This window comes from Notothenia rossii, assembly GCF_949606895.1.
Source record: "Notothenia rossii genome assembly, chromosome: 11".
Lineage (NCBI taxonomy): Eukaryota > Metazoa > Chordata > Actinopteri > Perciformes > Nototheniidae > Notothenia > Notothenia rossii.
This window is the reverse complement of record NC_136910.1, coordinates 52,127,349-52,142,322: the sequence shown is the minus strand read 5'-3', so window position 1 is coordinate 52,142,322 and position 14,974 is coordinate 52,127,349. Positions and strand designations below refer to the sequence as shown.

The window sequence follows — 14,974 nt, the reverse complement described above, 5'->3', positions numbered from 1 at the left end:
AAAAATGGCAACTTCAAAGAAAAGCACACCGTGGTCGACCGAGGAGGTGACGACGTTCCTACATCTCATTGGCCAAAAAAAAGCCGATTGCCCCGCTTACACTGCGTTACTACCCCAGGTCCTAAACTGTAATGGAAATGCGCCACGGCCTCGACGGCCAGCAAGGCAGCCCGAGGCCTGAGCGAGGACGCTTAGGGACGTTTAAACGGGGCTACCCCGCTGCAGTGGAAATGTGCCACAACAGGGCTTCAAAAGAGGAGTTTGAGCAGTATGAGGGATGGCTACAATGGGTGAATGGTTTGGTATTTTGAAAAAAAAACTTCACAGACATGTTTTCTATGGCCCTACAGTATATGTTTCAAATATAGCATGATAAGGTCCACTTTAAACCATAGATTTTCAAATTCAGCTTCTGACAGAAATATTCAATTGGTCAATCGTTAAGGTGTAATGGTAAAAGAGGATTTCCACAGGGTTCTGTATTTGTCCCACTTGTCTTAGATTATAAAATAATGATTTACCAGAAGTAGAGTTGTATGCAGACAATAATGTTGTTTATCTGGTAGAACTATTAGGTAACATTAAAAGAAATCAACTTGAATTGTCAATGTTAAATGAACTAGGATAATTGAATGAAACTTTTGAACCATAGTTTGGTTAGAGCTACTTAAGTACAACTAACCACTGCATAAGACATTTTAGGCTCCCAAACTATTACAATTATCTCAGAGGACAGTGGTGAGATTATCATATCATTTTCTTTAAAGAGCTACATTTGACTACAATTGCATTGATCAGCCTAAAAAACAAACACTTGGCCATAAATGATGAATTCATATGTTGATTGCCACGTAGTCATGCATCACGACATGCATGTAGACCTGAAGCAACGTAATAACTTGTAATCTACTACAGTTTATATTACTTTGTACATTAAACTGGCTTGTGTAAGCCCTGTCTTTACATGTTCAAAGATCTGAGTGGAAAGCACAGACTATTTGGCTCTTAATTGATTCTTTTGTTCACCTCAACCCCCATCAGCATGAGGCTGAGCTTTCATTATTGGCCAAAGAAAAGAAGGAGGGATGGAGAAATGGACAGATAGAGCATGAAGAGAGATAGTTAAGGATGGTGAGCGATAACGAGGAGAGCAAAGTACCCTGTAGGATTAGCAAAAAGGGTGGATAATAGGGAGCAAGTGTGACCGCAGATACAGTAGTGAGAGTGAAAAATGGAGAAGGCATTGGAGATGAGTGAATCATATACTGTGACTTATCCTCCCAGTTCACCAGAGACCAAATATATAGAAGCAGGAAGGCCAGACTCCAGGTAGCCTCAGGGAAATGAGAGGGCATTTTTTCACGCTCGAAAAGGTCTTCCCCGTACCTAACTGGCCACCCTGGCCACCGGGCCTGTATGCTGGTCCCAGCTTGGTGCTTTGTCAATGTGCTGTGACTAATCCAGGAGGGGTCCCGCATTTTCTCTCACCCTAATTAAAAGAGGATTAGATGGGATGGAGCTCCAGGCCACTCCAACATGCATAGCCACCGTCCCCTTCGCTTTCCCAGGATAATCACACTTACTGGAATTGCCTGGATTTCTGCTGCAGATCACCACCTGAACACTGAAATAGTTGGTGCTACTGAGATTTAAGGGCTTACAATTATGGATTGGTCAAAAAAAAAAAAAAAAAGACACTGAAACCATTCCCAAATTGGTGTCTACTTATTATAAATTCCATAATTGGCTTTGTTTCCAATATATACTTCCTAAATTGTGATTATAAAGATCCCGGTGGCTTCACATTAGTCAGTTTTATCATAATTTGTGCATGCGTATGGGGTTGTCTTAGATTATTTAAATCCCAGTAACACCCATGTTTGTTTGTTTTACAATACCCAGTTATTAACATTAGTCTTATCAAACGATGTATTTAATTTAGCATGTATTCATTGCATTTAATAGCATTTTGAATAACATCAAAATAATGTTGGTTAAATTAAAAAATATAAACTAAGCAACCACATAAATGTAAGAGTTTGTATGCCCATCATAAAGTCTTAAAGGAGACTTTACTGGGACCACACAGAGACAATACTGGCACCAGTCGTCAACATAGATAGATTTCCATCCAAATGCTTCTTGCCAGCTTCATATTTAACTATGATTTGTTCATCTATGATAAATATACAAAAAGTAAAAAGCATACTTTCAAATTTGCGAAGCCTATGTAGTAAAAACAACATTAAAAAAATGATGATATAATTTAGATGTATAATAGAACTGAATAATGTGGCTCCTATTGTGTGCATAATTAGAAGAGAATGCTAATTTGGAAGGTTAATAATCAAAGTTGCGTTCAGCTGTTAACTAATTCTGCCCAGTGGCCTATATATAGCCATGTGAGATTAGTCAGTTTGAAGTGCTGGCTTATTTAAAGACCAGCTGCCACGAAGAACACAGCCCCACTGCACATGATTGTTGATATATGGTGAAGCCTTTAAAAAAAATGGACCTCTGAGACCTTTACCTTAACTCATGTCAGTGCCTGCTATGGGTAAAGGCTACAATATATTTCCGAGATGTACGGCTTGAATTTTCGGTCATTTTATGTCTGTGATTTCACCATCCAGATTGCATCACAAATCGAGCATGGAATTGTATTTTGTTCAATGTATCACTCAAGCTCCAAGCGCTAAATTAGATGTTTCTAGCGGATGTCTTCTTCATTAGAAAGAGAAGAGAAGAAGCCAGGATTGAATAAGTATTGTATTATTATGCTTTATGTATATAAACATTGGAGTTGTTATAAATAAGGTTGATTCAAGTCCACATGCTCTTTTTTATCCTCTCCTCAGAACATGGCGTTTGCTCAGTTGGTATATCACGTAATAGAAATACATTACTACCTTCAAGTTTGTTTTAGCCTACTATAACTATTGCTCTATATGAAATTAAAAGTTTGGAGACAATTAAAAAAGAATGCTTTAAACTATATTTGATAATAAAAAAAGTTGGATTACTTAGGAAAATGAAAGCTAATTTGAGATATGTTTGCCATCATACGAACAATGTGTATACAGCATTTCGTGAATATCGGACAAACTATGCGAGTTGGTTCGATATGAATTTGGTCTACTATTTTGAATTTGCTGAATTTATGTCCACGGTAGGACATCTTTTTTATTTTTTTTACATTACACTTTATTCAAAACAAACGTACAAACATTTCATGAACTTAAGAACTCACCATAATTAAAAGATATTACAAAATGTGTAGGAAAATATGATATAATTGGGTAAAAAGGATAAACTTACATCTTTATTGAAATATTGAATGATTTTATTTCACAGTTTTATGACTTTTTGTTTTTATATTCATTTGAGTAAAATTACCATATACAATCAACAAGTAGCTATCATGTTCAAAATATGTAATTACACTTGACCAAATAGGCCTACAGTGGTGTAAAGTAACTAAGTACATTTACTCAAGTACTGTACTTTAAGTACACGTTTGAGGTACTTGTATATTGACTTGAATATTTCCATGTTATGCTACTTTGTACTTCTACTCCATTACAATTATTTAATACCTTTAGTTATTTGGATTAGTGATGTGAAATATAATCAACACTTAAGTAAGACTGTAGTTACACCTGGAGTAAATCTACCCTGCAGTATACAAAGTCATTAAAACTAGCTGCACCTTTACCAGCTTTGATAACACTTTAATGCATCAATAATTATAATCAAAACATATTGTTTGTTTGTAGCCTTTATTTAACCAGGTGAAAGCCCCTTGAGATCAAAAGATATCTTTTTTGACCTGCAGGACATTAGTTACACATGTAACATGAAAACAACAGAACAAAAATAAGGATGACATACAACGCAATGTACAGGGTACAGTTTACAAACTCTATTTACAGTGACAGGTACCATGAGTATCAAACAGCATGTCACCCAGCCGAGTTTTTAAATGATGCAGGGGAACCAAAGTGCTCAGTTTTAAACATGTTTGTAGACTGTTCCAAGTTAGTGGAGCTGCACAACTAAAAGCTTTCTTCCCTAAGACATTCCTAGCACTTGGCACATTTAATAAAACAACATCATGAGATCTCAGGCAATAAGTACTTTCAATTCGTCGAGAGATCAGAGATCAGATATAAAAAGGTTGTTTACCCAACATGGCTTTGTAAATGAACATGTACCAATGACTGAGCCTCCGTACAGTTAGTGAAGGCAGACCTGCCTTGGCATACAGGGTACAGTGATGAGTAAGTGCTTTACAGTTAGTAACAAATCTCAGTGCACTGTGATAGGTGGCATCTAACTTTTCCAGGCAATGGGCAGGTGCATTCATATAGATCAAATCACCATAGTCAAGCACAGGTAAAAAGGTCACAGTGAATAGCCTTTTCCTGGCTTCAAATGAGAAACAGGACTTGTTTCTGAAAAAGAAACCTAGCCTAACCCTCAGCTTTTTAAGCAGATTAATGACCTGAAGTTTAAAAGTAAGACAATCATCAAGCCAGATACCTAGGTATTTATAACAGGTAACCACTTTGAGTACTTGTCCTTGCATAGTAACAATATCCAAAGCAGTGTCTGTAGTCTTTTTAGCTTTATATAAAATATATTATTCAGAAATAGATCAATTTGCATAATGAGAACTGTTAGTACTTAAAATATGTTGATGGATACATGAGTACTTTTACTTGAGTAAGATTTTGAATGCAGGACTTTTAATTGTAACAGAGTATTCATACACTCTTCATACACAAGATATTACACATTCAAACATATTTACTTTTACTTAAACCTATACATTCCTGCACTTTAACTTTATCTGCAAATTGAAATATGATTGCTTGTTGTGTGTACGTTGTATTCTCCTGAATGTTGTACGTCTCTTGTTTTTGTTTTTGTTTTTTTGATGGCACCTTAAAAAAAGGAGTAGCTCTACTATCTCATTGTACCTGTATAATGACAATAAATGATTTTATTCTATAAGAGTACTTCTCCCACCTCTGAAAATGTGTAATTAGTAATTACACATAAAAAATATGCCTGGGAAACGCGACCCCCTTTCTGCGTCATAGCACCTACAAGTCAGAGTTGAGGGCAAACCCACTCCACTCTCTCTGCAGCAGCTCGTACGCTCTCCAGGAAACACAAGGCGACCGTTGCTCCCTGTCACCGTTATATATACGTTATTCGCCTCATCTATGGATAACGCCGAAGAAAAGGTCGCCATGAGAGAATCAAAAAGACGAGAGCGTCAATCAGGTAACGCTTTCTCACTTTAAAAAAGCGTGCTATGTGAGTCAGTTTAGATAACAGCGTGTATTCAGCAGTAGCAAAGCCAAACACGAATACCATATAATTTGGCTCGTGCATTAATGGTTTATTCAACTGGAATTGTTAACCTGGTGTGAACATATCGAACGCAGCGTTAGCAGTCAATGCTAATTCCTGATAGCTAACATTGACCACACGTTAGCATGCTCCACTCACAAGCTAGTATCGTACTATACATTAAGCTGTCGGTAACGTGTGAAACAAATGCGGTTTAATATAATAACACTGGTTGTATTATAAACTGAACCTAACGTTTGCTAGAAATGACTAACGGTTGTTCGCAGGTTATGTTTATAGATAACGTGGGTACTGACGTTATATAGGTTGGGAAACAAATTGTACACGCCGACATCCTGAGATATAAGGTTAGGTAGTGTTTTATGTGTTTAGGACATGATGGCAAACCTTGTTCGCAACGTTAGCCACACTACAGGCCAGGGTGGGGTCATTTTATGAAGCCCTGTGGTAATCAGAATTGATTATGTCAGTGACGTCATGGCAGGGATGTAGAGCAGCATCAGCAACAATCCAGGCCAGTTTAGGGCTACATGTTGGCCACTTGTTCCCCTAACTTTAAACTAGGCAAAAAGTCGTTTTAACACCATGTACTGTAAGTGGTTCAACAGCGCTCTGACTTATCACTTTGTCTGTAGGTTCAAGCAGGTATGATTTACGTGATGTTGAAGGTACGGATCTCCCTCATTTAATGGTTGCATGTCATGATCAATTGTGCAGTAAGATAACATGTGGGTGGAGGTGCCATTAATCTTAACTAACCACATTTACAAAAGGTGGGTGTTCGAAGATGGATGAAAAGGCTGCTCTGATGTATGATTGGATTAGAAATGTATGTCTATAGAAAGAGATTATTAAAATGTGCTTCTTCACTGTGTTCATTTCAGTACGCATTTACTTCCACTAAACATTTATATCTGTTGTGTTTTTTCCCCTAGCCTTGGAGGATTCGGACAATGACATCGGCTTGTGTGGCTGGCTGTTGGTGGCCCTCTCCATCCTTCTCATGCTGCTCACTCTGCCCATCTCTATATGGATGTGCATTAAGGTTAGCTGCCAGTGAAATCAAGTGTTTATTTTCCACTTTACAAATAAAGCTTGCTGGTAGTACATATATGAGGAAAGCCTGCTCTGTTTGTTCAGTGTTTTCCACATCATATGGCTTCCACTGCAGGCTCATCTTCTATATTATTTACTTAACAGCTATTGTTTTGCCTTTACTTAATTAAAAGGCATCCACAGCGAGCAGGGTAATTGCTCTGTGTTTCTCCATTTACATATCTCAATATCTGTCTACATGTGTAAAATGTCAAATAACAGAGAAAGAGCAAACTCGCAAATACCATTTATCTGGTTTGTCTTTGTACGCAGATTGTGAAGGAGTACGAGCGAGCCATTATCTTTCGCCTGGGGCGGATTTTGCGAGGAGGAGCAAAAGGCCCAGGTCAGAAAATCTTTTATTCACCAGCATTTGTTTTTTGTCCTCTCCACATCTTCGTTTTTCTCCACTTAGATACTACATGATGATTGTCTTTACCTTTCTTTTCTGTGGGGATAATAAGAATTGAACAACATCTAATTTTGTTATGCCGTAACATCTGCTTTGTAGAGAAAATAACTCAACAAAACTAAAATATCTTCGAAGCCAGTTGTTTCCCAAGTTCATGTTTAGATTGTCACATTACAATGTAGGTGTAGTTGCATTCTATTTTATTATAAAGCTTATAAACAAGAGCTTTTTCTTCCCATATATTGAACGTTATGGTTTATGTGATGAGTCATTTGGAGAAAGGCAGAAACCACAGCACAGAAAGGATGCCAGAGTTGTGTGGGCTTCCTGTTTGTTTATCAAATCAACTCTAAAACCTCTTGAAACGATCAGATAGTGTTCCTCATAGCGCATCAATCAATCTTTTTTTTGACCACATGTTCATGATAATGTCAGAGAACCTAAAAGAGCAAACAGAACTAAAAGGACCATCAACAAATCTGCTGTTGACTCTTTGTTTTCAATTCACTTAGACGCTTGGCTCTGCACTCTATCACACTGCCACACACACACACACACACACACACACACACACACACACACACACACACACACACACACACACACACACACACACACACACACACACACACACACACACACACACACTCACAAACACTTGGTATTTTCCCAGCATACTCTACCAAGCCTCTATTGCAGCCATTTTGCTCTTTTTTGGGAGGCTTTTTGTTTTAATACTCCATTGGTGGGACACATATTTGTTCTTAGAAAACTTTGTAGTATTTTTTTAATTAACCTAAAATCAGGATATTTTCTTAAACTACACTACCAGCCTTTTTACCCAATATGAAAAACCTTCCCCTAAAGCTGAAAGTCATAATTTCAACTTAAAGGGGACCTATCATGCAAAATGCACTTTTGTATGTCTTTTATACATGAATATGTGTCCCCGGTGTTCCAGGGAACTCACCAAGTGTCAGAAAACACAACCCTCTCTATTTTCCTCCATACCCAAATCTCTTAAAAAGGGGCTGCAACGGATCTGATACAGACTGATCCAGATATGAACACTTCTCTGACGTCACAGAAGTGGCGCTACGGCTATTGGGCCAACTCCACCAATCAGGAGGAAACAGCCACGGACAGTGCCGTTGGAAAGCGCTGGAGACGCTGTAGTACATATGCCAGGCCTGTAGATGGTGCTGTTCTCACAGAATCAGCCCATGCAAAGACAGTGTTAAATTGAGAGAAATGAGGAATGGCTAAAATGCATGATCTGTTTGGTATTTTGAAAAATAAAAAGTATAAATATGCCTTATATAGGTATGGTCCTACACTATATTATTCAAATATAGCATGATAGGTCCACTTTAATATTCATTGTTTAATGTCAGTGTTGTTGTACAAAGCCAAACAATGGTGATAGTGTGTTTATCTCCATTTACGCAAAGACTTCTGTACTGTGGGGGACTTTTAACTATGGGAGTTTTGGGACTTGCTAATTTGAAGAAAAATGTATCTTTAACCTGCATTTTTTTAAGGCCAGTATTTTAAATGTCAACCAAATATTTGTTGTAGTTGCCTGTAACTCGTTAGATTTAAGAGTAAGAAGCCCTAAAATCACACAATTGAACTTAAAAACACAAATTAATGTAGTGTACGTGTGCAAGTGATGCTCAAATGTAACACAATGTAAGTTGCATAGATAATGTTATTTGACATATCGTTGCACATCAAATATTGTTTGTATATAAACCAGATTATTGTCCATGCAGCTGCAGTTCATGATGATCATATTCACATTCTCAGTTCAGCACGTTAGCAGCCCAACATTTGCTTCTTAGCACATAACACCAAACACAACTGAGACTTATGAACATGTTGATAAGTTTAGCCGGTATTTATCCTAAACCAAGGTATTGGAGAAGTAAAAACATTTACGTGATTTAGGCGATTAACGAGGTGGAGTACATGAATGTACTAAGCCTCACAGCAATCCATCCAAGAGCAGTTGAGGCATCTCTCTCAAAACCACAAATGTCAACGTGTTGGAGGCACTAAAGGCAGGGTTCTTACGGTCATTAAAAACCTGGAAAAGTCATGGAAATTCAAAATGCAAATTCCAGGCTCTGGAAAGGTTATGGAAAACAATATTTAACCCAAAGTTTTGGAAAAGTCATGGAAATGTAACTAAAGTTGCATCAAATATAATTTATATTTTAGCTAATCGCCGAAATAGTAATACTATAATGATAATAAATACTGTATGGTATAGTAATGAAACATAGAATGGCATTTAACTGACGAGGGGTTTTGCTGGTGAGAGATTTGAGTTGCTTTAGCGTGTAGAAGCTAGTAAGCCTACTATTGGATTTGTTTAAGATAAGCTCAACAAGTTTCATATGCAGACCTTATTTTCCTGTTCCATGTTAAAATAAACCATTTTCAGTGGTACGGCTGAGAAAGAGTCATTTGTTTGGTCATGAAAAATTAGGTAAAGGTCCTGGAGAAGTCATTGAAAATCATTGGTGAAAAAGTGTATGAACCCTGTAAAGGAAATGGAATTTTCCAGCCCTCGAATAATGCTGCTAATATGGCTAAATAATGTATTTGCTAAATTGAAGAATGCAAGAATGGAGCATGCAAGAGGAAAGGCATTCATCTACTTCCCCATAAACGCATTTCCTGTTGGGCAGTAAGACAGAAGGCAAGGCCATGGTACGGAAGAATGAAACGGGGAAATAATGTAGGCCTAATAATACCTCAAAGTTCAGCCAACTTCAGTGACGTCCAATTCATATGGGCTCCCTCTCCACACAGCCATATGTCTGCCAATGCTACCACATATTTGTATTTTCTGTTCAAGGTCTGAATGATTTAATCATTCTATTCTCTGTGATGTGACTGTCTGTTTTGAAAGGCAGTGGATTTGTTTAAGCAAAGTAACACAGACTCCCAAGAGGAATCATTTGCATACATCTCATAACTCGCTGTCGTTTATCTTTGATTTCCTGTTTTACGGGATCTAAAAACCAGGCAGGGTCCTCTCAAAATGCTGAAATGTGACTCCTCAGGGTGCCAGGGGACCCCGTTTATGACAGTGTGGAGTAATAATAGCTCTGTGGCAGCAAACTTCACATTCCTAAAGAGCTGGAGGAGCTAAAGTTGAATTTAGCATTTGGTTCCCATAATGCCACTCAGCCTCATGCACCTAACCCGGCTTCCTCTCCACCTACAGCAGCTGCTATACTGTAGTGACTGTAAAACACATCCCTGCATGTCTAGTTTAAAGCAAGCTTGCAGGAATAGTTTGTCATGAAATGAAAAGTGTGTGTGTGTGTGTGTGTGTGTGTGTGTGTGTGTGTGTGTGTGTGTGTGTGTGTGTGTGTGTGTGTGTGTGTGTGTGTGTGTGTGTGTGTGTGTGTGTGTGTGTGTGTGTGTGTGTGTGTGTGTGTGTGTGTGTGTGTGTGTGTGTGTGTGTGTGTGTGTGTGTGTGTGTGTGTGTGTGTGTGTGTGTGTGTGTGTGTGTGTGTGTGTGTACACAGATGAACACACATCTGTAAACACTTTTCTCCCCCCATAAACAGAGATGTTTAGTGAAAGCTTTTTCCACCCTGCCTCGGTGGAATTTTCCACTTCACTACAAGATGGTTTCTTAACATGTCTGACAGGAGCAATAATCGTTTCTAGAAATGTCACGAAGAAAACCGTGCGAGTACTTATCTTCCTTTCCCCCTCCTGAACAGATGGCTGTGATCTCACCACTTAAACGCACACAATATCCTGACAGGAAATGCAGCCCACAAGTCTCTATCTGGTGTGGCATTAATGTTTTCTAAATGATTGCACACCTAGCACATGTCTGTTCCACTCAGGCACATGCCTAGTATTGTTTAATGCACTAATTCAATCGTTGTGACTTGAAACAGGCTTATGAAAGCTGCAAATATCCGCAGCTTTGCCTCGCTGTCGGCACAGCTGCAGTCTTATAAAGAGAGCTCGACTTGGCCTCCTGCCAGCATTTCATTCATCCCGGTGTTTTCAAACATTTGCGAAGACGCTTCCTCATTATTGTGTTTACCGTGGCTTTAGTCTTTGTTAAAAACTATTTGCATTCTTGTGATTCCGCAGGGCTGTTCTTCATCTTGCCGTGCACTGACAGCTTCATTAATGTGGACATGCGCACCATCACCTTCGACATTCCACCACAAGAGGTACACTTCTTTCAATTACATTAAACAAATACTCTGTCACATTCACAGAAGTTCTAAGAACATCAAAAGGATTGTGCAGCTTCTTGATACAGCAATACAAATCATGTTATACTTCCATTGATGCTTTTTCCTCTAGGTTCTGACCAAAGACTCTGTGACAGTGAGTGTGGACGGTGTGGTGTACTACCGGGTGCAGAATGCTACCCTGGCGGTGGCTAACATCACTAATGCAGATGCTGCCACCCGGCTGTTGGCCCAGACCACCCTGAGGAACGTCCTGGGCACCAAGAGTCTGGCTGAGATCCTGTCAGACCGGGAAGAAATCGCTCACAGCATGCAGGTGGAGTGCAACAATATCTGTTATACACACCGTCTGAAAAGCAGAATTTGAGTGGCACGTTACTTTGAGACAGTTTTCCTGAAACAAGCTGCAGTTAAGATGTGTACTATCCACTGTAGGCGAAGAAGCTAGCCCGTCTTCCATGTAGAGCCCGGCTGTCAGTCTGCTGTAACTTCAATTATTTATTTATTCATTAAACTTTCACTTTCAGTTTATGCTGAGCCTCTGTATATGATAAGATCTTTTTCAGATGCACATTCATTCATATCAGTTATACTTTATGTCTTCAGTATTGCAGTACACTAATTGTCTTAAAGTCAGAGACGCTGTTAATGTGTCAAACGAGGTTTTCTGCACACCAGCAGACAATCTCCACTCCATCTCTTCTTTAATCAAACTGGGATTTGCTTGTGGCAGGTTGTGCATTACTGCCATCTTATGGCATGAATTGGGGTTGAATTGATTGGCCATTTGGGAACTCAACTCTGTTCAAATATAATCACACAGCTAATATCTCTCTGATCCAGTTGTCAGACAACTTTAGAAGCATAAGGATTTTCTTAAATTGCAGGACCTGTGAAGCAAGAGTGATTCCTTTACTGCTGCATCAACAGCCTCAAACAAATAATTGTTATTAGTCGTACACACCATAAACAAAAACACACAAGCTCCTATACACAGATGATCAAGCATGCAGCACAGAGCGTAGCCTCAGCTGTTTCATGTTTGCTTTACCAGTTAGTGGTCTGTCTGATTTGATTTAAAAGTAACAACAACAAAGCTACTTTCTCCGTTATCGCCACTGTTTTAAAAAACAAGTCCTTATTTGTTTTAACCTAAACACCAACTGTGCTGTAAATATATTTTCTTTCTGCAAGAGGAAAACACGTGCTTAGTTTGAGCTCCATCTGCTGGCCAAATGGAAAAAAGCAACACAGTTGAAGGGAGTGTTGGGCTGACTTAGTCAATGAGTTGCTATTTTTAAGCTGTGGATAGCTTATCAAGGTTTCACACATCTTAATTCTGTCCTACGATTCAATTGTTATCTCTGTGTCTTCTCCAGTCCACTCTGGATGATGCTACAGACGACTGGGGGATCAAGGTGGAGCGGGTGGAGATCAAAGATGTTAAGCTGCCCGTCCAGCTGCAGAGAGCGATGGCTGCTGAGGCCGAGGCCACCCGGGAGGCCAGAGCCAAGGTGAGGGCGCTCTGTTCAGACCAGCAGATCCTCTCAAGCATCTATACATCTCTAGATATTATTATTACAAGCTTTAGTTGACTCCTTTGGTCAATTTGGACATTCAGCAGGCCTCTCATTCTCTGTCTACAGTCATATCAATCCGCAGAAAGAAGTTCACTTTTTCAATTCATTTGTTATAGTTGTTGAGAATATGATCATTTAGACCAGGGATGGGTAAATGGCGGGCCTCCTCTTTTTGCGGCCCTCAGATTAATTTATAAGCAACGTAATTAATTAAAAAAAAAAAAAAAAAAATTATTTACTTGTAGTACTGATACCGTCCACTAGACTCCTAGTTAGGTCGCGAGCTGCGTACATGATTTCGTTCGACAGCCAAATACCGCAAAATAATCTGTGACGCGTTTGTGTGTATTGTGTTTGTTTCCCGGGTAACACCGGCTGTTGTTATGCCTGCTGTGACGTTAAGTCACCGCTTGTAATTATGCCTTTACAAGCTTAGAAGTTGTATTTATCATCTGAATTTGGCGAAACAAGTTTAATATTCTAAAAACCAAGACTTTGCTTATTTGAAATCCGATGAAAACAAACTGTCACGGACCCTGCCGTGTTATCTATGATTACTATACGCTTTTCTCAGCCTTTTCCCCTCACCTCTCTCCCCTCCTGTTTCTCCTGTAGGTGATCGCGGCGGAGGGAGAGATGAACGCGTCGCGGGCCCTGAAGGAGGCCTCCCTGGTGATCGCAGAGTCTCCGTCAGGCCTGCAGCTGCGCTACCTTCAGACCCTCAGCACCATCGCCGCCGAGAAGAACTCCACCATCATCTTCCCGCTGCCTATGGAGATGATGCAGGCCTTCATGAAACGTTGAGGCAGAGCCGTGAAACACACACACACACACACACACACACACACACACACACACACACACACACACAATAACACACCTTTGGGACCTGTGTCTATTAAGTGCTCTGATGACGCTTTTGCATTTTAACACCTCTAGAACAAAACTGACCACATGTATGATCTATGCCTGTGAGAGGCAAACTCTATTAAAAGAAAGAGATGTGGCCTTACAAACACACACGATGGATCCATGGTGCAATGACGTCATCTAAATGGATTCAGAAAATAGAAAGCGGCCAAAGCAGCATTATAAAATTCACACAGAAATTCACATGCTGTACCATTTCATCTCTGTGACAGCAGGCCAGCACTAATGCCTTTTTTAAACTCCAACAGATATTGAAAGTCTCACAAATCGCGCCCTGTGATAACATTTAACGGCTGTCCCCACCATGCAGCAGGGTGTCAGAGCGTAAACACTGAAACAAGCTTTTATTTCTATTTAGGATTGGGAGATGTGAAAAACACTTTTACCCTCATTATAAGGGACATTATAAAAAAATATATTAAAAATGTGCTTAATTCTTCTGTCGTGTGGACTGTGCGTTAAACAGCTTTTCTCCATGAGCCAGTACTTAAGTGTTGTCAGGCAGGATGTTACCAATGTTTACACTATTCATACCAGGTATATGTATTGTTTAGATGGGTGGACAAAACATTTGAAACGTCATACTTTAGCATACAACCTCATTAGCTACACCTAAGCGCTACCGTTCAATAACACTTTTTCTCTGCTAGTTATTCAGCCAAAAGCCTTAAATCACTGCCATGGATCATTTTACAGCCTGACGACATATCTATGCACCTTCAAATGAAATCAGCTGAAGCATTTTAAACAATATTTGATCACATAAGCTCTTTGTAAGTGTTAACAAGCCAAATAGTTCCATGTTATTTGTATTTATCTTTCTTCAAACTAACATGTGGTTGTTATGTTTTCCTCCTTTCGACATAAAGGGCAGACGTGTTGTTAAATGTTCGTAAAAGTATGTAGTGTATGTCTGTTAGTATACTATGTGTTTATATATACAATATATATAATTGCGTTCCGACGCGGTTTCAGGTTTGTCACGGCCAAATCTCGGCTTGAATTCGACTTTTTTTATTTAAGCAGGGATTATTTGTGCTACGGCTACATAGCAAACGATGTTACATAACTTTTGTTCCAGGACAAAGAGAAATAGTCTCTTGTAGCATTGCTTACACTTCAGTAAAAACCCTTCTCATTGAAGTATTACTTACATTGCTGTCTTCTAAAACATCTTACACACATCAGTTTTATTTTCTAAAGTTGTATTCAGCATTTATGGTGTTCAGTTTTAGCAGCTAACCAGTTTTACTTTGTACTGTTTGTTTGCTAGAGTTTTATCCTGACAAAATCTGACTATATGAAAACCTGAAATAAAGCAGTATCATACAGCATTT

At 39.1% G+C, this 14,974-nt stretch overlaps 1 protein-coding gene across 2 annotated transcripts; it reads left to right on the top strand.

The window, feature by feature from the left end:
* Positions 1-5,121: 5,121 nt before the first annotated feature.
* Positions 5,122-14,971, top strand: stom (stomatin). Of its 2 annotated transcripts, XM_079659869.1 has the most exons (8): positions 5,122-5,292; positions 6,018-6,050; positions 6,318-6,427; positions 6,751-6,823; positions 11,021-11,103; positions 11,240-11,443; positions 12,507-12,641; positions 13,323-14,971. In XM_079659869.1, the coding sequence occupies exons 1-8, from the start codon at positions 5,232-5,234 to the stop codon at positions 13,509-13,511; spliced, it is 888 nt and encodes a 295-aa protein (XP_079515995.1). In that variant the 5' UTR covers positions 5,122-5,231; the 3' UTR covers positions 13,512-14,971. The 2 variants fall into 2 exon arrangements, with proteins under 2 accessions (XP_079515995.1, XP_079515996.1); XM_079659870.1 differs by lacking the exon at positions 6,018-6,050 and having other exon boundaries at positions 5,125-5,292.
* The last annotated feature ends 3 nt before the right edge of the window (positions 14,972-14,974 follow it).

What these genes read in the sequence shown, in the direction of transcription:
- stom (XM_079659869.1), top strand. Translation starts at nt 5,232, where the DNA reads ATGGATAACGCCGAAGAAAAGGTCGCCATGAGAGAATCAAAAAGACGA. An exon ending in TGATTTACGTGATGTTGAAG is followed by an intron (nt 6,051 to 6,317) that starts GTACGGATCTCC and finishes TTTTTCCCCTAG; the next exon opens with CCTTGGAGGATTCGGACAAT. An exon ending in TCGACATTCCACCACAAGAG is followed by an intron (nt 11,104 to 11,239) that starts GTACACTTCTTT and finishes TTTTTCCTCTAG; the next exon opens with GTTCTGACCAAAGACTCTGT.